This window comes from Cyprinus carpio, chromosome B21, assembly GCF_018340385.1.
Source record: "Cyprinus carpio isolate SPL01 chromosome B21, ASM1834038v1, whole genome shotgun sequence".
In the NCBI taxonomy this organism is placed as follows: Eukaryota; Metazoa; Chordata; class Actinopteri; order Cypriniformes; family Cyprinidae; genus Cyprinus; species Cyprinus carpio.
In genome coordinates, this window is record NC_056617.1 from 6,736,010 (window position 1) to 6,755,020 (window position 19,011).

The following is a 19,011-nucleotide window of genomic DNA, read 5'->3' on the forward strand; positions in this document are numbered from 1 at the left end:
AGATGCATACATTAGTCTGACGTCTACGTTATGGGCCGGGGGTAGTGGTCAAAATAGTGACTTGTTAATCTCTCATCGTGAATTTGAAAGTATGAGGAAACCGCCTGACAGCGTATTTAAGAGGCGGTATCACCATCATCATTAGTAAGGACAGACTGTTCCTCTGCAAACACTGACGTCTGCCAACCGGTGAGTTTACTTAAGTCTTTGCTGCACAATACTACATGATAGCTTATTTACTGAAACGTATTACTAACTGTTTTTGAACTGCTAAACTGTGTCACCATCCTGCGACACGACATTATACACCATTATCATCGACAACGTGAGTCGCGTCATCATCTCACCTGCTCTCTTTACTGGATCTGTTTATTCCACGCAGGTGGAGGGATTTTCCCGTGTAAAACAAGCATTTTTTCAATAAACGTTGTAATTATCCTGCGTAAATCATAAAAGTGGAAGAGCGATTAGCATTAGTGGGAAAACAAATACTGTTTTTAGCGTTGTTTACATTTAACGTTCCCTCTATTCTACAATTTGCGCCAAAATACGCTGTCATAGCTACATTTCTAATTGAAAAAAGACATACCTTGCAATACCTTGACAAAGGCTACTAGCCGAAACGTTGGAGAATAAATAGCCTATGCTTAAGTGAGTGTGCAGTTGTTCTCTTTTAATTAGATTGTAAAGCGTTTTGAACAAAATGCCATGTTAATTATTGCTAGCCTTTACATTAATAATGAGTATTTTTTTTCTAGGGTAAATGCAATTAGTGCAGACCTCAAAGTCTACTTTCTATAAATAATCAAATGATAATAATAATAATAATAATAATAATAATAATATAATATAATAATATATATATAATATATATATATATATATATATATATAAAATACAGATTGTTATAGAATTAATTTTTTTATATTTTTTATTTATTTAGTTGTTGTTGTTGCTATTACTTGCTGCTTAATCCATATGTCCACTGTATGTTTCTTCTTTCAGACCCTTGCTGGCAGGTGGTAGTGACAGTTGCTCTGTGGGCAAGAAGCTTCTTCTTTGTGTGACGATGGGAGAGAGAGAGGCATGCTTGTTTTCACCTGTTGCTTCTGCTGGGACCTGGATTAAACACTGCCTGTCCACACACTTCAGGCCTAAACACTCACTGGAGGAGGGTTCCCAAAGTGACCACTGGTCATCTCAGCCATTTTGCACCAGAAAGAGACTTGTGGTGGCCCTTCTGGTCATTTTGGCTTTGGTTGTCATGATTCTGCTCCTGCTGCTGAATTATTATTGTATTATGGTCTGGCACCTGTGTCAACATGAAGAGTCCGTTCTCCCAATGTTTAAAAACACCACACCAGAACTGGACAAGCAGCACTGAGATGTTACACATTTTGTTGTTTTTGTTTTAATATTTGGTGCACCCAGCTGGGATGCATTTATATGTTATGCTGCTGTGTTGTTTTTTTGATGACCTGAAATAACACTAAAATTTCCAGTGTGAATTTTTTCATTGTAATATATGTGTGATTTAAGAAGGAAATTATTCACACTGTCAGGTTACTTGGTTTTGTATTTATTTAAATGATTTCCTAGGTTTGCCATTACACTGAAAATTATGTCTAATTGGCAAAGTCACTGTATTTATCCATTTATTTAAATCTATTAATCTTTATCTAGCGAAGCTTGAAATGTAATTTAAAAACTCTTCATAAAACTGGTTTTGTTTAAGCTTTGTGTGCTTGTGAAATGTTTTGTGAGAAATGTTGTTAATTTTCCTTTCAAGCCTTTCAAACATACACAGAACAGAATATCACTTTTATTGAACAGAACCTTTGCCATATTTTTGACACCTCATTCAATTTAAGATCTGGATGTGTGGCCTTAATTTAGTCATTCTGATTGTCATAAAATAAGCATTACTGCTCATGCATTCAAGTGGAAATGTAGATGATGTCACACATTTTTCTTCTCCCTTTTCAACACCAAGCAGGAAATTCTTACCACACGTAGAGTGGTGCATTGTGGATACAAAGTAGGTCTGTAAATGCAAAGTGTCTCTGTTCTTGGCAGGAGTTATCCTATTCAGAGCATGCTGTCTGTGTCAGCTTTGGAATAGAGGCAGTGGACATTGAAAAAAGAGAAACCTTTTAAATAAAACTGGTCTCTATCACATTAGTCCTGCTGCACATGAATGACTCTAGATTTTGTCAGCTGCACCAGCGGACACACCTTTAGTCACATTTTAAACAGATGATGGAAGAAGATTGTTTGGAACACTCCCTTATACTACAAAAAAGGTTGTAATTAATGCAGGACATGTTGTGTTTCTGCTAACAATCTATTCTACAACAATTATTATTACAACGACAACTATTCTACATCTAGTCTTTATAACAATAAAACATGTACACTTTCAAAATTGGTGTTTATTATTATTCTAAAGAAATGGTTCTGCTGTTACTAACTGGGCTTCTTTGTACATGAGAAGTCTGTTCTCTTGTTAAGGAACTGGGTGGGCGGAGGGGTTGACCTTGTTCCTTCACCATCAATAGCACCAGACAAACCCCAACTTTACTGATGGATAAACTGTTTGTTAAGTTTGTTGTCTCTGCGGTGCTCTTTCTGTTTGGAATTGTGTCTATTCTACTTCTGACTGTATCTGTACATGAACTGAGAGAGCCACCACAGAACATGGTAAGTATGATTACTTCTGTATCCTGATCAAAATGGCAAATCGTTTTTTTTTTTTGTGTTCTCTCTCTGTCTTTTGCTCTCTATCTTTCTATCTTTCTCCTGTAAGCTAAGTTGCTTTTTACGCAGTGTATCCTGATTAATATATTTAGTCTTGGGGAGGTGAGCCTTCACATGGTAAACATAGAGAATGGTCATTTCGCTCCTGTTGGGAACCCTGGAACAAATGAAGATGCAGACTCAGTATAGTTTGTTATGTCAGATACTTCTGGGAATTGCATTTCCATGAAGTGTGTCTTTGGGCAACAGGTACATGTTAACCCCTGGGAGCCATGGGTAAACACTGTGTAACAGGGCACGGAAACACACAATATGTACAAAATCTTAGAAGTAACTGTACTTGAAATATGATGGTTATCTCAGTATATGTGGTTACAGTGGCTTCTGCGAATAAATCTCTGTCAAAACATGCTCTCATCGTATTATGGAAATTTTTGAATTTGACAAAAACTTTAGGTTCTGTTTGAGATAAATAATAATAATAATACATTCTAATCACATTGATTTGAATATAATTTTATACACTTTTTTTGCCTCTCTCTCTCTCTCTAATTGCAGTATGGGGTTGTGCTGGACGCTGGGTCCTCACACACTGCTTTGTTCATCTACAGATGGCCGGCAGACAAATTAAATGGCACAGGCGTGGTCACCCAGCACAGCGAGTGTCATGTCAAAGGTCAAATGAGTTGCTGAAATATTTAACATTTTCAAGCGGATTAAGATAGAGATATAGATAAACATCTAAAGCGTAAATAAATAAATAAGCATCAATTTGCATGTTCTGGTATAAGATATTTCAATTTAGTTTAATATCGAAATGGATGTAATTATTGTGTCTTGTTTTTCTTCGGTGCAGGAGGAGGAATCTCTAGTTATGCAGGGCAGTGGGGTGCAGCGGCCCGCAGCCTTGAGGTGTGCTTGAAGCAGGCCATGCGCGACATTCCCCCAGACAAACATCATCGCACCCCTGTGTATTTAGGAGCTACTGCTGGCATGAGACTTCTGAAGTGAGTGTGTTTTTTCTACCTATGTTGCTACAGTACATGTAGTATTGAATTGTTTTATGCATACAAAGGCCACATATAAAAGAACACATCCTATTTTAAAACACTTTCTGTTTGTCTCATTTTCTGGTTAATCTTGTTGAAGTAGTATAATTTTTCAGGCAGATTAATGGTAAAGGTATTTCTCATTCAGATAAATACAGAAACACCAAAATGCAAGTTTTAAGATATTTCAGTCCAGTTTCAGATGCAAAGCTTCTGAAGGATTTGAAGGGTAAAGCTTGATTTTTCTGCGTTATAATTTCTGGCATATAACACTTTTTCACCCTGCATATGTGTTTAAGATTGCTTCAGGTTTTCTCTGTTAAAACAGTAAAATAATTACTAAAGTAGTATATTTAAAAAAAAATACAAAATTAAAATACCATACAATAATACTAAAATTACTGAAACAAAATAAAAATGTAAATAAATAAACCTAAGGGGAACTGATCTTAACAAAAAAACTTTACAAAAAAATCTTTACAAAAACTGATCTTTACAAAAAATAAATAAAAATAAATTCAATTCAATTCAAGTTTATTTGTATAGCGCTTTTTACGATACAAATCATTGCAAAGCAACTTTACAGAAAATTAAGTTTCTACAATATTTAGTAGTAGCTTATCAGTGGTGACTGTCAGTTCATGTGCATATGGCAGTAAACAAACAGACGATTAACACTATTAACAGCAATTATGCAATCAAACTTATAGCAAAATGTGGTAGTTCTGTATGTTGTCTCTGGGTTAGCATCATCTGAGGTCCTCTGAGGGGTTGGCATCATCTCTTCTCAGGTGTTCTGGATCCAGACTGGAGCTTGTGTAAATCCCGTGGCAAAGCAGAGAAACAAATGGAAACATAATTAGCGTACCAGCCAAGTAAAATTAATTAGTTTTTACCCAAGCTAAAGAATAATAATGCACATCTGATCAGATATAACTGCAGTCCAAAATTTATGAGATGCATTATTTGAATGCTTGGCAAAGAGATGTGTGTTTTTAATCTAGATTTAAACAGAGGAAGTGTGTCTGAACCCCGAACATTATCAGGAAGGCTATTCCAGAGCTTGGGAGCCAAATGCGAAAAAGCTCTACGTCCTTTAGTGGACTTTGCTATCCTAGGTACTATCAAAAGTCCAGCGTTTTGTGACCTTAGGGAGCGTGATGGGTTGTAGCGTGGTAGGAGACTAGTTAGGTGCGCAGGAGCTAAGCCATTAAGGGCCTTATAAGTAAGTAATAATATTTTGTAACTGATACGAAACTTAATATGTAGCCAGTGCAGAGACTGTAGTATTGGGGTAATATGATCATATTTTCTTGACCTGGTAAGGACTCTAGCCGCTGCATTTTGGACTACCTGTAGCTTGTTTATTGAGGATGCAGGACAACCCCCTAGCAGTGCATTACAATAGTCCAGTCTAGAGGTCATGAATGGATGAACTAGCTTTTCTGCATCAGGAACAGGTAACATGTTTCGTAGCTTGGCAATGTTTCTAAGATGGAAGAATGCTGTTTTTGTAACATGGGAAATATGATTTTCAAAAGACAAGTTACTGTCTAATATAACACCCAGATTTTTTGACAGTAGAGGAAGTAACAGTACATCCGTCTAATTGCAAATTGTAATCTACGAGATTCTGTGTAATGTTTTCTGGTCCAATAAGTAATATCTCTGTCTTATCTGAATTTGATAGGAGAAAATTATTGGTCATCCAATCTTTTACATTTTTAACACACTCTGTTAGCTTAGATAATTTTGAAGTTTCACCTGGTCTTGTTGAGATATATAGTTGAGTATCATCAGCATAACAGTGGAAACTAATCCCGTATTTTCTAATGATATTACCAAGGGGCAACATGTATATTGAAAATAGCAGAGGACCTAGGGCAGATCCTTGTGGCACTCCATATTTTACTGGTGATAAATGAGATGACTCCCCATTTAGATAAACAAAGTGGTAGCGATCGGACAGGTAGGATCTAAACCATCTTAAAGCCTGCCCTTGGATACCTGTATAGTTTTGTAATCTATCTATGAGTATGTCATGATCTATGGTGTCGAACGCAGCACTAAGATCAAGTAAAACTAGCAATGAGATGCAGCCTTGGTCTGAAGCAAGAAGCAAGTCATTTGTAATTTTAACAAGTGCAGTTTCTGTGCTATGATGGGGCCTGAAACCCGAATGAAATTCTTCATAGAGATCATTTTTTGCAGGTAGGAGCACAATTGAGCAGACACAACTTTTTCTAAAATTGTAGACATAAATGGAAGATTTGAAATGGGTTCTGTAATTTGCCAGTTCATTAGGATCTAGTTGTGGTTTCTTAATAAGAGGCTTAATAACCGCCAGCTTGAATGGTTTTGGGACGTGACCTAAAGATAACGACGAGTTAATAATATTGAGAATCGTTTTTTCTGCTACAGGTAACAACTCTTTCAGTAATTTAGTGGGTACAGGATCTAATAAAGATGTTGTTGGTTTAGATGCAGTGATAAGTTTATTTAGCTCTTCCTGTCCAATAGCTGTAAAGCACTGCAGTTTATCTTTGGGTGTGACAGATAAAACTAAAGTATTAGACGCTGTAGAATCTACATTTGTTATTGTATTTCTGATGTTATCTATTTTATCAGTGAAGAAATTCATAAAGTCATTACTATTTAACTGTGAGGGAATATTTAGATCGGGTGGCGTCTGGTTGTTTGTTAATCTAGCCACTGTGCTAAATAAAAACCTTGGATTGTTTTGGGTTGTTTTCTATGAGTTTGTGGATATGCTCGGCCCTGGCAGTTTTTTTAGAGCCTGTCTATAGCTGGACATACTGTTTTTCCACGCAATTCTTAAAACTTCCAAGTTAGTTTTTCTCCATTTGCGCTCAAGACTACGAGTTTCTTTCTTGAGAGCGTGGGTATTACTGTTGTACCATGGCACAGTACGTTTTTCTCTAATCTTTTTCAGTTTGATGGAGGCAACAGCTTCTAATGTATTAGAGAAGATAGTGCCCATGTTGCCAGTCATTTTGTCTAGTTCATGTGTATTTATGGGGACACAGAGCAGTTGAGATAAATCAGGCAGGTTATTTGCGAATCTGTCTTTGGTGGCTGGAACAATAGTTCTGCCCGGACGATAACTCGAAGCCATATAGTTATTATCATCAATACGCAAAATGCACGATATAAGGAAATGGTCAGTAACATCATCACTTTGAGGTACGATATCTATGTCAGTAAGATCGATTCCATGCGATATAATTAAATCTAGCGTATGATTAAAACGATGAGTGGGCCCGGTGACATTTTGCTTTACTCCAAAACAGTTTAATAAGTTAGAAAACGCAAGTCCTAATGCATCATTTGTATTATCAATATGAATGTTAAAATCTCCGAAAATTAGCGCTTTATCAGCGGTAACCAACAGGTCTGAGAGGAAATCTCCAAATTCTTTTATGAATTCTGTATATGGCCCTGGTGGTCTATACACAGTAGCCAGAGAAAGAGATACAATAGATTTCTTTTGCATATCTGACAGTGTAACATTAAGCCATAAGTATTTCAAATGATTTAAACCTGTATCCTGTTTTCTGGGTAACACTGAGAATATCACTATATATTGTTGCAACACCTCCCCCACGACCAGTCTGACAGGGCTCATGTTTATAACAGTAGTTTGATGGAGTAGACTCATTTAGACCAATATTATCATTTGGTTTTTAGCCAGGTTTCCAGTCAAGCAGAGTACATCAAAACTATTATCTGTGATCATTTCATTTACAATAACTGCTTTGGGTGTGAGTGATCTAATGTTTTATGAGCCCAAACTTTTAAAATTGTTTTTGTTCATTTATTTTACGTTTTTCTGGTTTAATCACGATAAGATTTTTTTCTAGATCCTACATTCAATTTATATTTTGACCTCACTATTCGGGGAACAGACACAGTCTAAATAGATTGGACAGCGCAAGTACTTCTAACATTTAAGCGGGTAGAACAAAAGCCATCATAGCAGTTATTTGAGAATTGGCTTACTAGTCAAATGGAGCGTAGAGTCCTGGAGTTGTTGTCCGACAAGAGTTCTGCTCCGACTCTGCTGGGGTGCAGGCCATCAGCGCGAAAAAGCCTAGGTCGCTCCCAGAAAAGATTCCAATTATTAACAAAGAGCAGTTTCTGTTCTTTACACCATGACAATAACATTCATTTAGAGTAAAAAGTCTACTGAACCTTTCGTGTCCTCGTCGATACGTGGGCAGTGGTCCTGACACGATGATCGTCGCGCGGGCGGGCGTCGTGCTGCGAACCGTCTCGATCAGCCTCCTGAAGTCCCTCTTCAGCGTCTCCGTCTGCCGCTGCGTGGTGTCGTTAACCCCGGCGTGAAGCACGACCGCTCTGGGGCTCTCGTCGGCCTTCAGGATCGCGGGTATCTGCGCAGAAACATCGAGAACACGAGCACCAGGGAAACAGTGAGTGTGCACTTTACCTTCGGCTAACGTAGTACGGATGTGTCGTACGATGGAGTCACCGACGATCACAGCGTCGTGTTCCGTCTCGCGGAGGGGAGAGAAGCGGTTCCGTGTGGAGATCTCGAAGACCGGAGGGGGAGAAGTCGTCGCCCGGGGTCTGGCTCGCGTCCTCCGCTGCGGATGCACCCAGGGTCCGTGGTGTCCCGGCGCCGGAGTGAAGGACATCTGGGCAGATCGCGTCCTGGGTGCACCGGGCCTGTGCAGAGAAACACATGGGGTAGAGGTGGTGGGACTGTTAGCAGCGCGCGCTGTATCCTTACCCCGGACTTGTGAGCGTCAGCCCGAGATGATTCCAGCGTGGCTCTCCACTCTCTCAGCTGGGCCTGCCTCTGTTCCAGGTCGCGAATCTGCTTCTCCACGGCCTCGAGCTCGAGTTGCACCGAATGCAGCTCGAACGTGTCGTCACTTGCACTCAAAGGTAGACAAACATCCGCCATTAAAGCAAGTAGCAGTGAGTAAAGCAATTGTAATGTGTGTGAATAGAGTATTAGCGATGCACGCGGGTTTAGCGAAACCCACGCTGGTGATGCTAATGGGCTATAAGCTACTAGCGGACTCGGGAAATCAAGTAAAACTAGTGATAACAAGGCGCTCTGATTGTTTTTGTTGTAGAATACGATAGAGGATATATTCACACGTTATAGAAACGAAAATGATGGTGTATAAAATAGATTTCAACAATAAAAAATAGACGATAGAAAAATAACGTGACGGAGCTCAAACTAGAGACATACGACAGCAACAAACAGCTATAAATAAATATAGAAAAGAGAGAAGGTTTTTAAAGTTGCTTTTTGGTTTTATGTCATCTTAATGCAAATTCATACATTTAGTGGCTTAATTGTCCAAAAACTTTCTAGGGCCAGTGTAGGCTTTGTATGTATGTTTGTCTGTATGTTTTGGCTCTAAGAATTTTATGGCTATGTAGTAAAATTTTGTTTTCTGCCAGGATGGCATTGTCACGACACGCACACAAACAGGTAGATCCAATTGCAGTGTTTTATTAGGGTAATCCAGAATCATCAATCAGCCAGGCAAAGGTCAAAATCCAGGTAAGCAGTCCAAAACAACAAACATAAACTAGGGCAAGGAAACACGAAATAGCAGGGTTACATTCAACAAGGACTCCGTAACAATGACAGAACAACCAGGGTATTTATAAACAGGTGCAAACAATGTAAGTGGGGACAGCTGAATACAATGAACAGTGATGAATACAGACAAGGCTTGTGGGAAATTTAGTTCCTAAATTGGGGTGACGATATGGGGAAGTCAGGCCTCTAGTGGACACCCAGGGAACACAAACCAGACACTGTGACAGGCATTTGCTGATTGCTTTTTTCATTAACCTCCAAATACCTTTAATTTTTTCCCATCTTTTATTTTTCAGAATTACCAATCCTGACAAAGCATCTCAGATTCTCCAAGAAGTCAAACAAAAAATCAAATCCTTTCCTTTCAACTTTCGAGGAGCGGTAATTTTGAGCGGTCAAGAAGAGGGGGTTTACGGCTGGGTCACTGTCAACTACCTTCTTGAAAACTTCATAAAGGTGCTTTCTTGTTAGAGTATGTCTGTATTTTCTTGTCAGTGAAACTGTCCATAAGTTATGCTTAAATTTTGTTGCTTATTATCATCATAGACATCTAAATATTAAGCCAGTGTTTTGATTTATGGTTCAGTATTTTTACTGGTTTCTCAACTGCTTGGGCCATCTAGTGGCTATTTTCTGTGTTCATTTCCACACAATATAGTATGGCTATGTGGGCCGATGGCTTAACTCTGGCAGAAAAACAGTCGGAGCACTGGATTTAGGTGGGGCGTCCACACAGATCACCTTTGAGACCCCAGAGACAGTTGAGAACAAGTTGAACAGCATGACCATGCGTCTCTATGGGCAGGAGTATTCCCTCTACACGCATAGTTACCTATGTTACGGTAAAGAAGAGGCTCTGCGCCAGATCCTGGCCTACCTGGTTGAAGTATGACATTATGCATGACAAATCAATAATACGTCATTGTATATGTGTTGGAGACTTCTTGGTGAATTGTTTTTGTCCTGTCACAGTTTACATTTCTCTAGTATGTTTTAATTTCAGTTGCAGGATAATACTAGCAAAGTGTACCATCCCTGCTACCCATCTGACTTCACTGATGTCTTCAAGCTGGAGCAAGTGTTTGACTCTCCTTGTACAGTGTCTAAGAGACCCAAACCTTACAACCCTCATTCCTGGATCAGGGTGCAAGGCACCAGGGGCTACCATAGCTGCCTTGGCAACACTTCTAATATATTTTCCTTCCAGTTCTGCCCCTTTTCTCAGTGTTCCTTTAATGGAGTTTTCCAGCCCAACATCAGCGGAGGCTTCATGGTGAGAGGCCCAGAAATTCACAAAGTGGAACATACGAGTTTAATAGAATAACATCTTATGTATTTGTCTTTCTTTTAGGCCTTCTCTGCTTATTTCTTCACTCACAGTTATCTCCAGCAAAGTACAGGGATAAACATAAGAACCTTTGCTCAGCTAGAGGAGGCTACCCAAGCTGTGTGCAGTATGACCATAGAAGAGGTATAATCTTTTTTTTTTTTTTTTTTTTTTTTTTTTTTTTTTTTTTTTTTTTTTGAGTAAAATACTAATGCTTGTTTTAGCTACCTCAGAATAAATTAAAGCCAGTACAACAAATGCTATCAGGATTTATGAAACATAATGTACTTTACAATTTAAATATTTGAAATTTCCCCCATTGTAGTAATAATATTTTTAGATTTTTTTGTTTGTTTGTTTAATTGATCTAAAATCTTAATTGGCCTATAAAGGGAAAGAAAATGTCATTTCATTTCTGGGAAGAAAATATAAGATCTTTATAGTCAAATATTAATATTGTAATATATTTTATAAATTTTTAGGTCCAATTGATATTTCAACCTGAAATCAATTTTAATACAAATTAAAAACACACACTATATATATATATATATATATATATATATATATATATATATATATATATATATATATATATATATATATATATATATATATATATATATATATATATATATATTATATATATATAAATAATATTTAACATTTTTAGTCATATTGATCTCAGAAGAAATTATTCCAAATATTAACTGGATATTTTCTAGCCAGGCTTAATGTATATGGGGAAAGAAGTCTTTGTGTTTATCATAAAAATACACTGTATAAACATGCTGCATTGCATCTCTGAAGTCCTGTAAATCTTAAATATTCATATCTATATCTTCTGTTTATTATAGATGACCAAGAAAGCTCCTGACTTGAAAAATTACCTGAAGGATTATTGTGCAGTTGCAGTGTATATACAAGTGCTAATGCTTAGGGGTTATAACTTTGATGAGAGTTCTTTCCAAAATGTTGCTTTTCAGAAAAAGGTGAGTCTATCAAAATTATACTCACATGCTTGTACATCACAGAACCACCTTAACACTAACCACAAATAATGTTGCAGTTTGCTTCTGAATAAAATGCTAATTGTGTGAATTTGAACTAAGTACAAAAAAAACCCCGCAAAACCACACATTCAGTCTCTACTATGTCACAGGCAGGAGAGGTGTCTGTGGGCTGGGCTCTGGGTTATATTCTCAGTGTGAGTAGTCTTCTTCCAGAGGAACCTGTGGGCATCAGGAAGGGCTTGTGTCCTGCTGCGTGGACTGGCTTGTTGATTCTCCTAACCGTCCTCCTCACTGCCACCTTCTGTTACATGGCTCTCCTAGTGATTCGGAGGAAAAGGAGTGATGAAGGTGTCTCATAGCTCACTGCTACAGTTGTTCTATGTGTTTGGACAGACTTTGTCCAATAATGCATTCATACTGTACTGTCTATGTTAATATTGCATATAATTCAACAGAAAATTTGTTTCTTTTGCCAATGACAAATTTTACCAAAAGACATCAAAACTAGTTAGGAAATTAAATTGGGGCACAAAATAAATAACACTAAATAATATTATATGTGGTAGCCTATACTATGGTATATCTGATACTAGCACTGTTCTATTGTACAGCAATGTTACTCTTTTAACAGATTAGAGAAAATTTATTTGTCTTTGTTTATCTTGTGTGATACACTAATCAACTTTATTAAAGGAAATATATGTCTTTTTGATGAGGACTGTCGATGATATCTGATCAGTGATCCAGAACTTATGTATCTCTTTCTTTGGCCAGTTCACATTTGTCTTCAGTTAATGTACAATAAGAAATTCACAGCATTTCAAATATTTCTCAGACCAAAGGTATAAAACTGTATTGTTAATAATTTACAAAGTTGAATTCATTTCTGATGCTGGTTACTGAAGAAAGTATATACAAAACCAGACTACAATATGTTTAACAAATACAGTTTTTACATAGATTCTTAAGTTAGCTTAGTGTTAAACCAGCAAAATTACAAAAAAAAGGTTGAATGTTTGATGATCCTGTTTGAATGAGATTTAATTTGACAGTATTATTAACAACTTTTTTTTATCAGAAACTGTTTTCCATTGTATGTATAATTGTGAGCTTCATAATATTGTAATATTATTGTATATATATATATTATTATTTTTTAGGCTTTTTAATTGACTAAGACAATAACATAAAAACACCAGATGATGGCAGTAAGCATCTGCTCAAATCAGTGGCTTGCACGTAAAGAAACGTGATCCTACTGCGCATGCGCATATCGCCTCCCTTCATATCTTAGCCATTGCCATGTAGAGCTCATTGGCATTTTAGCTTAATCTGCTACAGTTTTGATTTATTTCCAGGTTTCAAAAAATGTCCGAGCTTGAAGCTAGTGTATCGTGTTCTCCGCAGTGTGCGGAAACAGACAAAATCAAAAATACAGACGATATCAATCCAGAAACAGTACAAAACACTAACACCAATATTTCTCAGGTTGAAGAAGGTGAGTCTATCAGTTGAAACCCTTCAAAAACTTCAAAAATGCAGTCATGTGGAGTTTATTTGGATCGAATGCTTGTGTTTGGGTTGTTTGAGACGGATTGATGGGTGCTAATAAAGCTTAGCGAGTCAACAAGCTAGGCTAGGCTACATATTAGTACCCATGATTTATCTTAAACAACCACCACAAAAATCCCTTTTTAAAACAATCTGATGTGTTTTTAAGTCGATTGTCATCGTTCATCGGCTGGAAATACACGTTAAGACACAAAATGAGGAGTTAATGAATCATACCATCGTGTAAATAGATTAATTCGCCGATGAAGCAACAATCTAGCCAGGTAACGTTAGCGAGTGCCTTTTTAGCCTCATAATAATCCCAATAATCCGTTTGGGACATTTCAAAACGTTTTAGTGCATTTTAAGTTGTTTGTTTTTATTTCTGACTAATTCGTGTCATTTTATATATATTTTATATAAACTACTATCACATTTTGTAAGGATTGATGTTTGTGTTCTTTTTGACAGTAGTACAAATAAGTACATATTAATAAATGCTCATTTAGTAATGTTTTTATGTAATTTATCCTCAAATTTATTGGTAACTAGATTATTTGAATTGATAGTACAACACATTCAGGAACACACAGCCTTACAGAATTAAAACTCGTTATACAAATAACGTAATTCAAGTAAGTTTGACACGTTTTACAGTAACATGAGCTTTTTCATTTAGATATATGTACATTGCTGCATGGCATTCATTAAAATAATGTCAAAATAACCCATGGCATGTACAAATTGTATATTTAGGTATGCACAGCATCAAGATCATGTCATTTATTGGCTAATATTATTAGTGGTTTATTTATTTTATTTTTTTATTTTAAATCAATTGGAATAATTCAGATTTTACATTATGATGTAGTGACGCCTAGATTCAGTGGTAGCATTTAAAAATATTGTTCTTTAATTGAATTTGTGTTTTTACAACAGATTTCTAATATGGGTCAGTTATGAGTTATCAGGCTTAACATTAAATATTTGTCAATGTATCCTTAATTCTGTTAATATATCTTTTATATATCTTTTTTTTTTTTTGCACCACTACAACAGATACATTATTACTTGCATGCTTTGCTTGCTCACAATGGGCCTCATTCATGAAATTTAAGCGGAACGAATTTCTCTGTAAAACCATGTGTGTATAAATTCACATTTAGTTCAGTCCGACGATTTGTTTCAGTCCGACGATTTGTTTTTTATGTATTTGTATTTTTTTTTTTTCATTAAATCACAATTTGTCTACTGATATTTTTAAGATATTTGTCTGTTTCTTGTTCACTAGTTTTACCAAAAGCCTCACAGTGTATCTAAAGCTTATTTCTAATCATAAATGTCATGCTCTGTGAAAATCAGATTTGTAAAAAAAAAAAAAAAAAAAAAAAGCCATGTGAGCTCATGTCTATACTAACCACATCAGCTACATTACACAAAAGTATGTTAAGACTATTTCATACAGTAAATATTATTTTAGATTATTTTAATGTCTGATTTTTCTGCAGGGTCTCAGAGCGACAGTGATCTTCTCAAAGGCTTGTTGACAGATAACTTCTGTCATGTCTGTGAAGCAACCCTGCTTTACGAGTCCCAGAGAGTTTCTCATTATGAGGTTTGTGAGGTGGTTTTCATGCAACTGTATCAAGTTTTTTCAGGCAACCTCAAAAAGCTGCAGTCATGTTTCTAACATTGGTGTTTATGTTGCCAGGGGAAAAAGCATGCACAAAGAGTCAGGATGTACTTGCAGAACAAGACCATTAATATAAATAAGCCGAGCCAAGATTGTGGAGGCCTTTTGGTATGTAACAGATAATACAGAATATGCATATATTGCTCTCAAGTGTGTGTTAATATATAGCACATCATAATTTTTTTTTACAGAGAGGTCTGTCTGCAGAGAAGTTCTGCGAGCTGTGCAACATGGTATTCAGCTCTCCAACTGTGGCCAAGTCGCACTATGAGGGCAAAGTTCATGCAAAGAACATGAGAAAAACCAATCCTCCGCCACCTGGAGGTGAGTAAAATCAAACTGGGGACTGTTAGGTATGACTCTTCACCCTTGTGGGCTAAATCTGTCATAAAACTATTATGTTATATTCAACTTTCAGCACCCATCCTAGAATCCACAATTCCTGATGTACACCCATCAGAGGCTGCTGTGCAGAATCAGATCAGTCTGGAGGAGAAGGACACTTCTGGCTTGGACGATCAAGAGGTTGATGTCAGTGATCCCAACAAGTACTGTACACTGTGCAGCGCTTCCTTTAACAACCCCCTGGTCGCCCAGCAGCACTACAGCGGCCGGAAGCATCAGAGGAACCAGGCCCGGCAAGAGATGCTCGATCAGATGGGGGAACAGTCAGAACATGGTATGTGTTAAAATATATCTACATTGACCAACTTAAAAAATTAATTAATTAATTGTATGGAATTAATTTTAAGAATTATATAAAGTGTACAAATTAAAATAATTTTGTAATGTCACATGTAATCCATGAACGTTAGTCAGAAATGTTGTTGTACTCAATGATTTTTATATATTCACGGTTGAGAATTTACTGTATTTTTTATATTTTCTTGTTATTTTACCCTCTTTCTTTTACTATTTTGTTGTTCTCTCACACACACACATACAGCGAGCTCCCTGACTTGCCCGATTTGCTGTCTGACACTCAGCTCAATAGAGATGTACCAGGCACACATGCAGGGAAACAAACACTTTGTCAAGTGAGTGACGTTGCTCTCATTAGTTTTTTTTATCTGATGCCTTTTTTTGTTACAGCCACTAGGATTTGGATCTTGATCTTGTCAGCAAATATTTGACATTTTTAGAATGAAATTTTTCGAATTCAAATGAAATCAGAAAGAATCTTATTTACGTTCTAAATGTGTGTTCACGGGCAAAATCTCACTGTAGATTCTTCTTTTTATTTTTTATTTCTTAAATTTAAATTTTAAAAATGTGTAAGTTTAGAGAAAAAATTGTGGCAGATGGATTAATTTCCTGTTGACTTTAGATGAAATTTGAGTCAGTCTTCTTAAAAATAAATGTTTGTACATACAGCAGTTATTTGTGGATTTTACATATTTGCATACACTATAAAAAATGCATTTTTAAAGTTGTAAATAAAAATAAGGCTGTAAGTTTTGCAAGAAAATACTAATTGTTTCGTTTTCTGATTTCAGTGTGTTAGTTGCCATTTCTCCGTATTTTTTTTTTACTAGCAATTTCTGAGTGAAAATTGTTTCCAGCCCAATTTTTTTTTTGCTATTGGAAAGCTCATATTTGAAAATCACTAGTTTAAATGCAAGACTAAATGAAATGTCATTAATCTTTGCCCTTAGAGAGAAGAAAGTTATGGAACTGTGCAAATCTCAGAAGAAAATGTACGACTCCTTCCAGGATGAGCTGGCTGACTACATCCAGGTGCAGAAGGCCCGGGGACTGGATCCCAAAGCAGGACTGGGCACCATAGGACAAGCAAGCAAGGGTCTGGATGAGAGTGTGAAAGAAGGTCTACAGATACCAGAAGAGATGCCTCAACCTGGCCAGCTGGTACCACGTTTTCCATCTCCTGGTTTCCCTCAACCTCACTGGCACCCACAATTCCAGTCTCAGGTCAATCAGTTTGGCTTTGGTATGAGAGGCCCTGCCCCACACTATCGGCCGGGATTTATGCCCCATCCCCGTCCTCCTTTCCCACCTGGTCACCTGTATAAAAGAGGGAGGAGCCCTGAGTCGTTTAGCTCCTCCTCTTTCTCAGACTCCTCCTCCTACACTAGCAGCAGTAGTGACAGCAGCAGCAATGACAGCAGAGAGAGGAGGAGACGGAAGAGGAAGATGAAAAAGCACTTGAAGAGCAGAAGAGACCAGGAGGAAGGGTCTGATACAGAACGAGGAGAAAGGAAAAAGAGGCAGAAGGGAGACAGGAGAGGAAGTGTAGAAGGAGATGATGATAGAAAGAAATGGAAGGAGAGAAGAAAAAGAGAGAGGAGCTCTAGTGAAGACGAGGAAAGCAGGAGCAAAAGAAGAGCAAGCAAGAAAAGTAGGAGGCACGGGGAGAGACGAAAAGAAGTGGAACTCTTGGAGAAACAAGAGGTTGAAGTGCACGAGGAACCACAAGGAAAGATGGAGGAGCACGTAGAGGTCAGGACAGAAACGAAAGATGGCAAACACAAACACAGAAAAGAGAAGAAAAAAGGAAAAGAGAAGATGAATCAAGACAACAGGACAGAGGAGGAAAGGCTCTGGGATGAGACGATTCTTGGTGTTTTTTAGACTTTTGTTTTTTTTTTCAATGATGGTCTGACAGTATTGTTCTAATAAATCTGTACGGGACCCCAGAAAACCGCTTTGCTGAAATCTTCTGGGTCCTTCTCACTATTTATGCTTTCTGAAGAACTCTAAAGGCCTTTCTTTTATGCAGAAACTCATCTGATCACAATTCCTTTTTAAGGAATCAACAGTGAAAATTTTGTCACGATTCACTCACCCTCATTTCATTTTCAACTCATATGTCTTCTATGCAACATAAAAATAGATGTTAAGAATGTTCATGCTGCTTTTATCCAATGCAACAAATGTGTATGGAAGCTCCAAAAATGACAAAAAAGTCAAAGTCAGTATGACTTCTGCACTATATTTTGGTAAGATACAGATCAAAACTGATAGAAAATATTGGTTAAAAATATTGCTGCCTGCAATTCCACATATTCAACCTTGCTGTGTTGAGCAAAAAACTACAGCGTTTGTTAAAAACTGGCTGGCTGCACAATTTGTATGAATTAACTGTTGCTTTTAAGGTGCTTTTGTCACTTTTAGAGCTCGACAGCATTCACTTTCACAGTGTGGAAAAGAGCAACATGAACATTATGCTAAATCTCTTCTTTTGTGTTCCACGAAGAAAGGAAATCATACAGGTTTGGAATGAGATGAGGGTGAGCAAATGATGAAAATGTTAATTCCTTGAATTGCTCAGGACTACAGACTTTAGGATGTCTCTAAAGCTGCACTTCTCTCTTGGAGAAATCACTAACTTTATACCTTGCGGTGTGATGCAAAAACACTACGTGAGCCATCCACCCATGTCCATGTGGATGTGTCCTTCAACTTGCTTCATGCTTTGATCAAATAAACCCCCCTTCCACTGTTTATATCAACGTAGATTTAGTATTTATTGTTGAACTTTTTCTAAAAAACAATCTCTTATACATCAACTTTTATTTCTGACTTAATTGAAGCATTTCCAGTTTTAGTCTCAAGGGGGCATTGAATGCAAATGTACACATTACAGTACACTGTGGATCTGCTAGAAACCTCTTTCAGACTTACTGTAATCTCTCTGTGTTCAAGAAATACATGAAAACAAGAATGAACGGTGTGAATAAAATAAAGAGTTGTCAGAATATAGAGTATTGCATATTGTAAACATTTCCCTGAATCAGAAGAGCTCGGTCTGCAATCCTTGTTGTTTTTGTTTTATTTCTGTGTATGTGTGAAACAGTAATGTGACGCCAGGCTCATTTGATGCAGCATATGCTGGAATATTTTTGGTTGCAGGTCTAACAGGTGCAGGAGTTGAATGAGGACACGACTGCTACTCTGTTGACCTCTTTCTTGCATAGAGCTGCATTTCCCTTTTTGTGAGTTATCACAGTCATGCAATCATCTGTTTAATGAGAGTGCTGCTAAGCCAGTTTCCAATG

General features: G+C 37.2%; 2 protein-coding genes across 3 annotated transcripts; both read left to right on the forward strand.

The window, feature by feature from the left end:
• The first annotated feature begins 2,529 nt into the window (after positions 1-2,529).
• LOC109045502 (ectonucleoside triphosphate diphosphohydrolase 2) lies at positions 2,530-12,474 on the forward strand. Of its 2 annotated transcripts, none has more exons than XM_042748443.1 (9): positions 2,530-2,700; positions 3,316-3,433; positions 3,614-3,764; positions 9,708-9,867; positions 10,070-10,297; positions 10,415-10,684; positions 10,763-10,882; positions 11,596-11,730; positions 11,965-12,474. In XM_042748443.1, the coding sequence occupies exons 1-9, from the start codon at positions 2,584-2,586 to the stop codon at positions 12,019-12,021; spliced, it is 1,356 nt and encodes a 451-aa protein (XP_042604377.1). In that variant the 5' UTR covers positions 2,530-2,583; the 3' UTR covers positions 12,022-12,474. The 2 variants fall into 2 exon arrangements, with proteins under 2 accessions (XP_042604377.1, XP_042604376.1); XM_042748442.1 differs by having other exon boundaries at positions 2,542-2,700; positions 11,901-12,474.
• A 520-nt stretch (positions 12,475-12,994) lies between these two features.
• Positions 12,995-18,717, forward strand: zmat1 (zinc finger matrin-type 1). Its single transcript, XM_042748103.1, has 7 exons — positions 12,995-13,249; positions 14,811-14,917; positions 15,014-15,103; positions 15,187-15,319; positions 15,414-15,674; positions 15,942-16,032; positions 16,651-18,717. The coding sequence occupies exons 1-7, from the start codon at positions 13,120-13,122 to the stop codon at positions 17,582-17,584; spliced, it is 1,746 nt and encodes a 581-aa protein (XP_042604037.1). The 5' UTR covers positions 12,995-13,119; the 3' UTR covers positions 17,585-18,717.
• Positions 18,718-19,011: the final 294 nt, after the last annotated feature.

Coding starts and splice junctions, on each gene's coding strand:
- zmat1 (XM_042748103.1), top strand. CDS start 13,120: ATGTCCGAGCTTGAAGCTAGTGTATCGTGTTCTCCGCAGTGTGCGGAA. Junction 15,675..15,941: donor GGGGGAACAGTCAGAACATG/GTATGTGTTAAA, acceptor ACACACATACAG/CGAGCTCCCTGACTTGCCCG. Junction 16,033..16,650: donor GGAAACAAACACTTTGTCAA/GTGAGTGACGTT, acceptor CTTTGCCCTTAG/AGAGAAGAAAGTTATGGAAC.
- LOC109045502 (XM_042748442.1), top strand. CDS start 2,584: ATGGATAAACTGTTTGTTAAGTTTGTTGTCTCTGCGGTGCTCTTTCTG. Junction 3,765..9,707: donor GCTGGCATGAGACTTCTGAA/GTGAGTGTGTTT, acceptor TTTATTTTTCAG/AATTACCAATCCTGACAAAG. Junction 11,731..11,900: donor ATGTTGCTTTTCAGAAAAAG/GTGAGTCTATCA, acceptor ACTATGTCACAG/GCAGGAGAGGTGTCTGTGGG.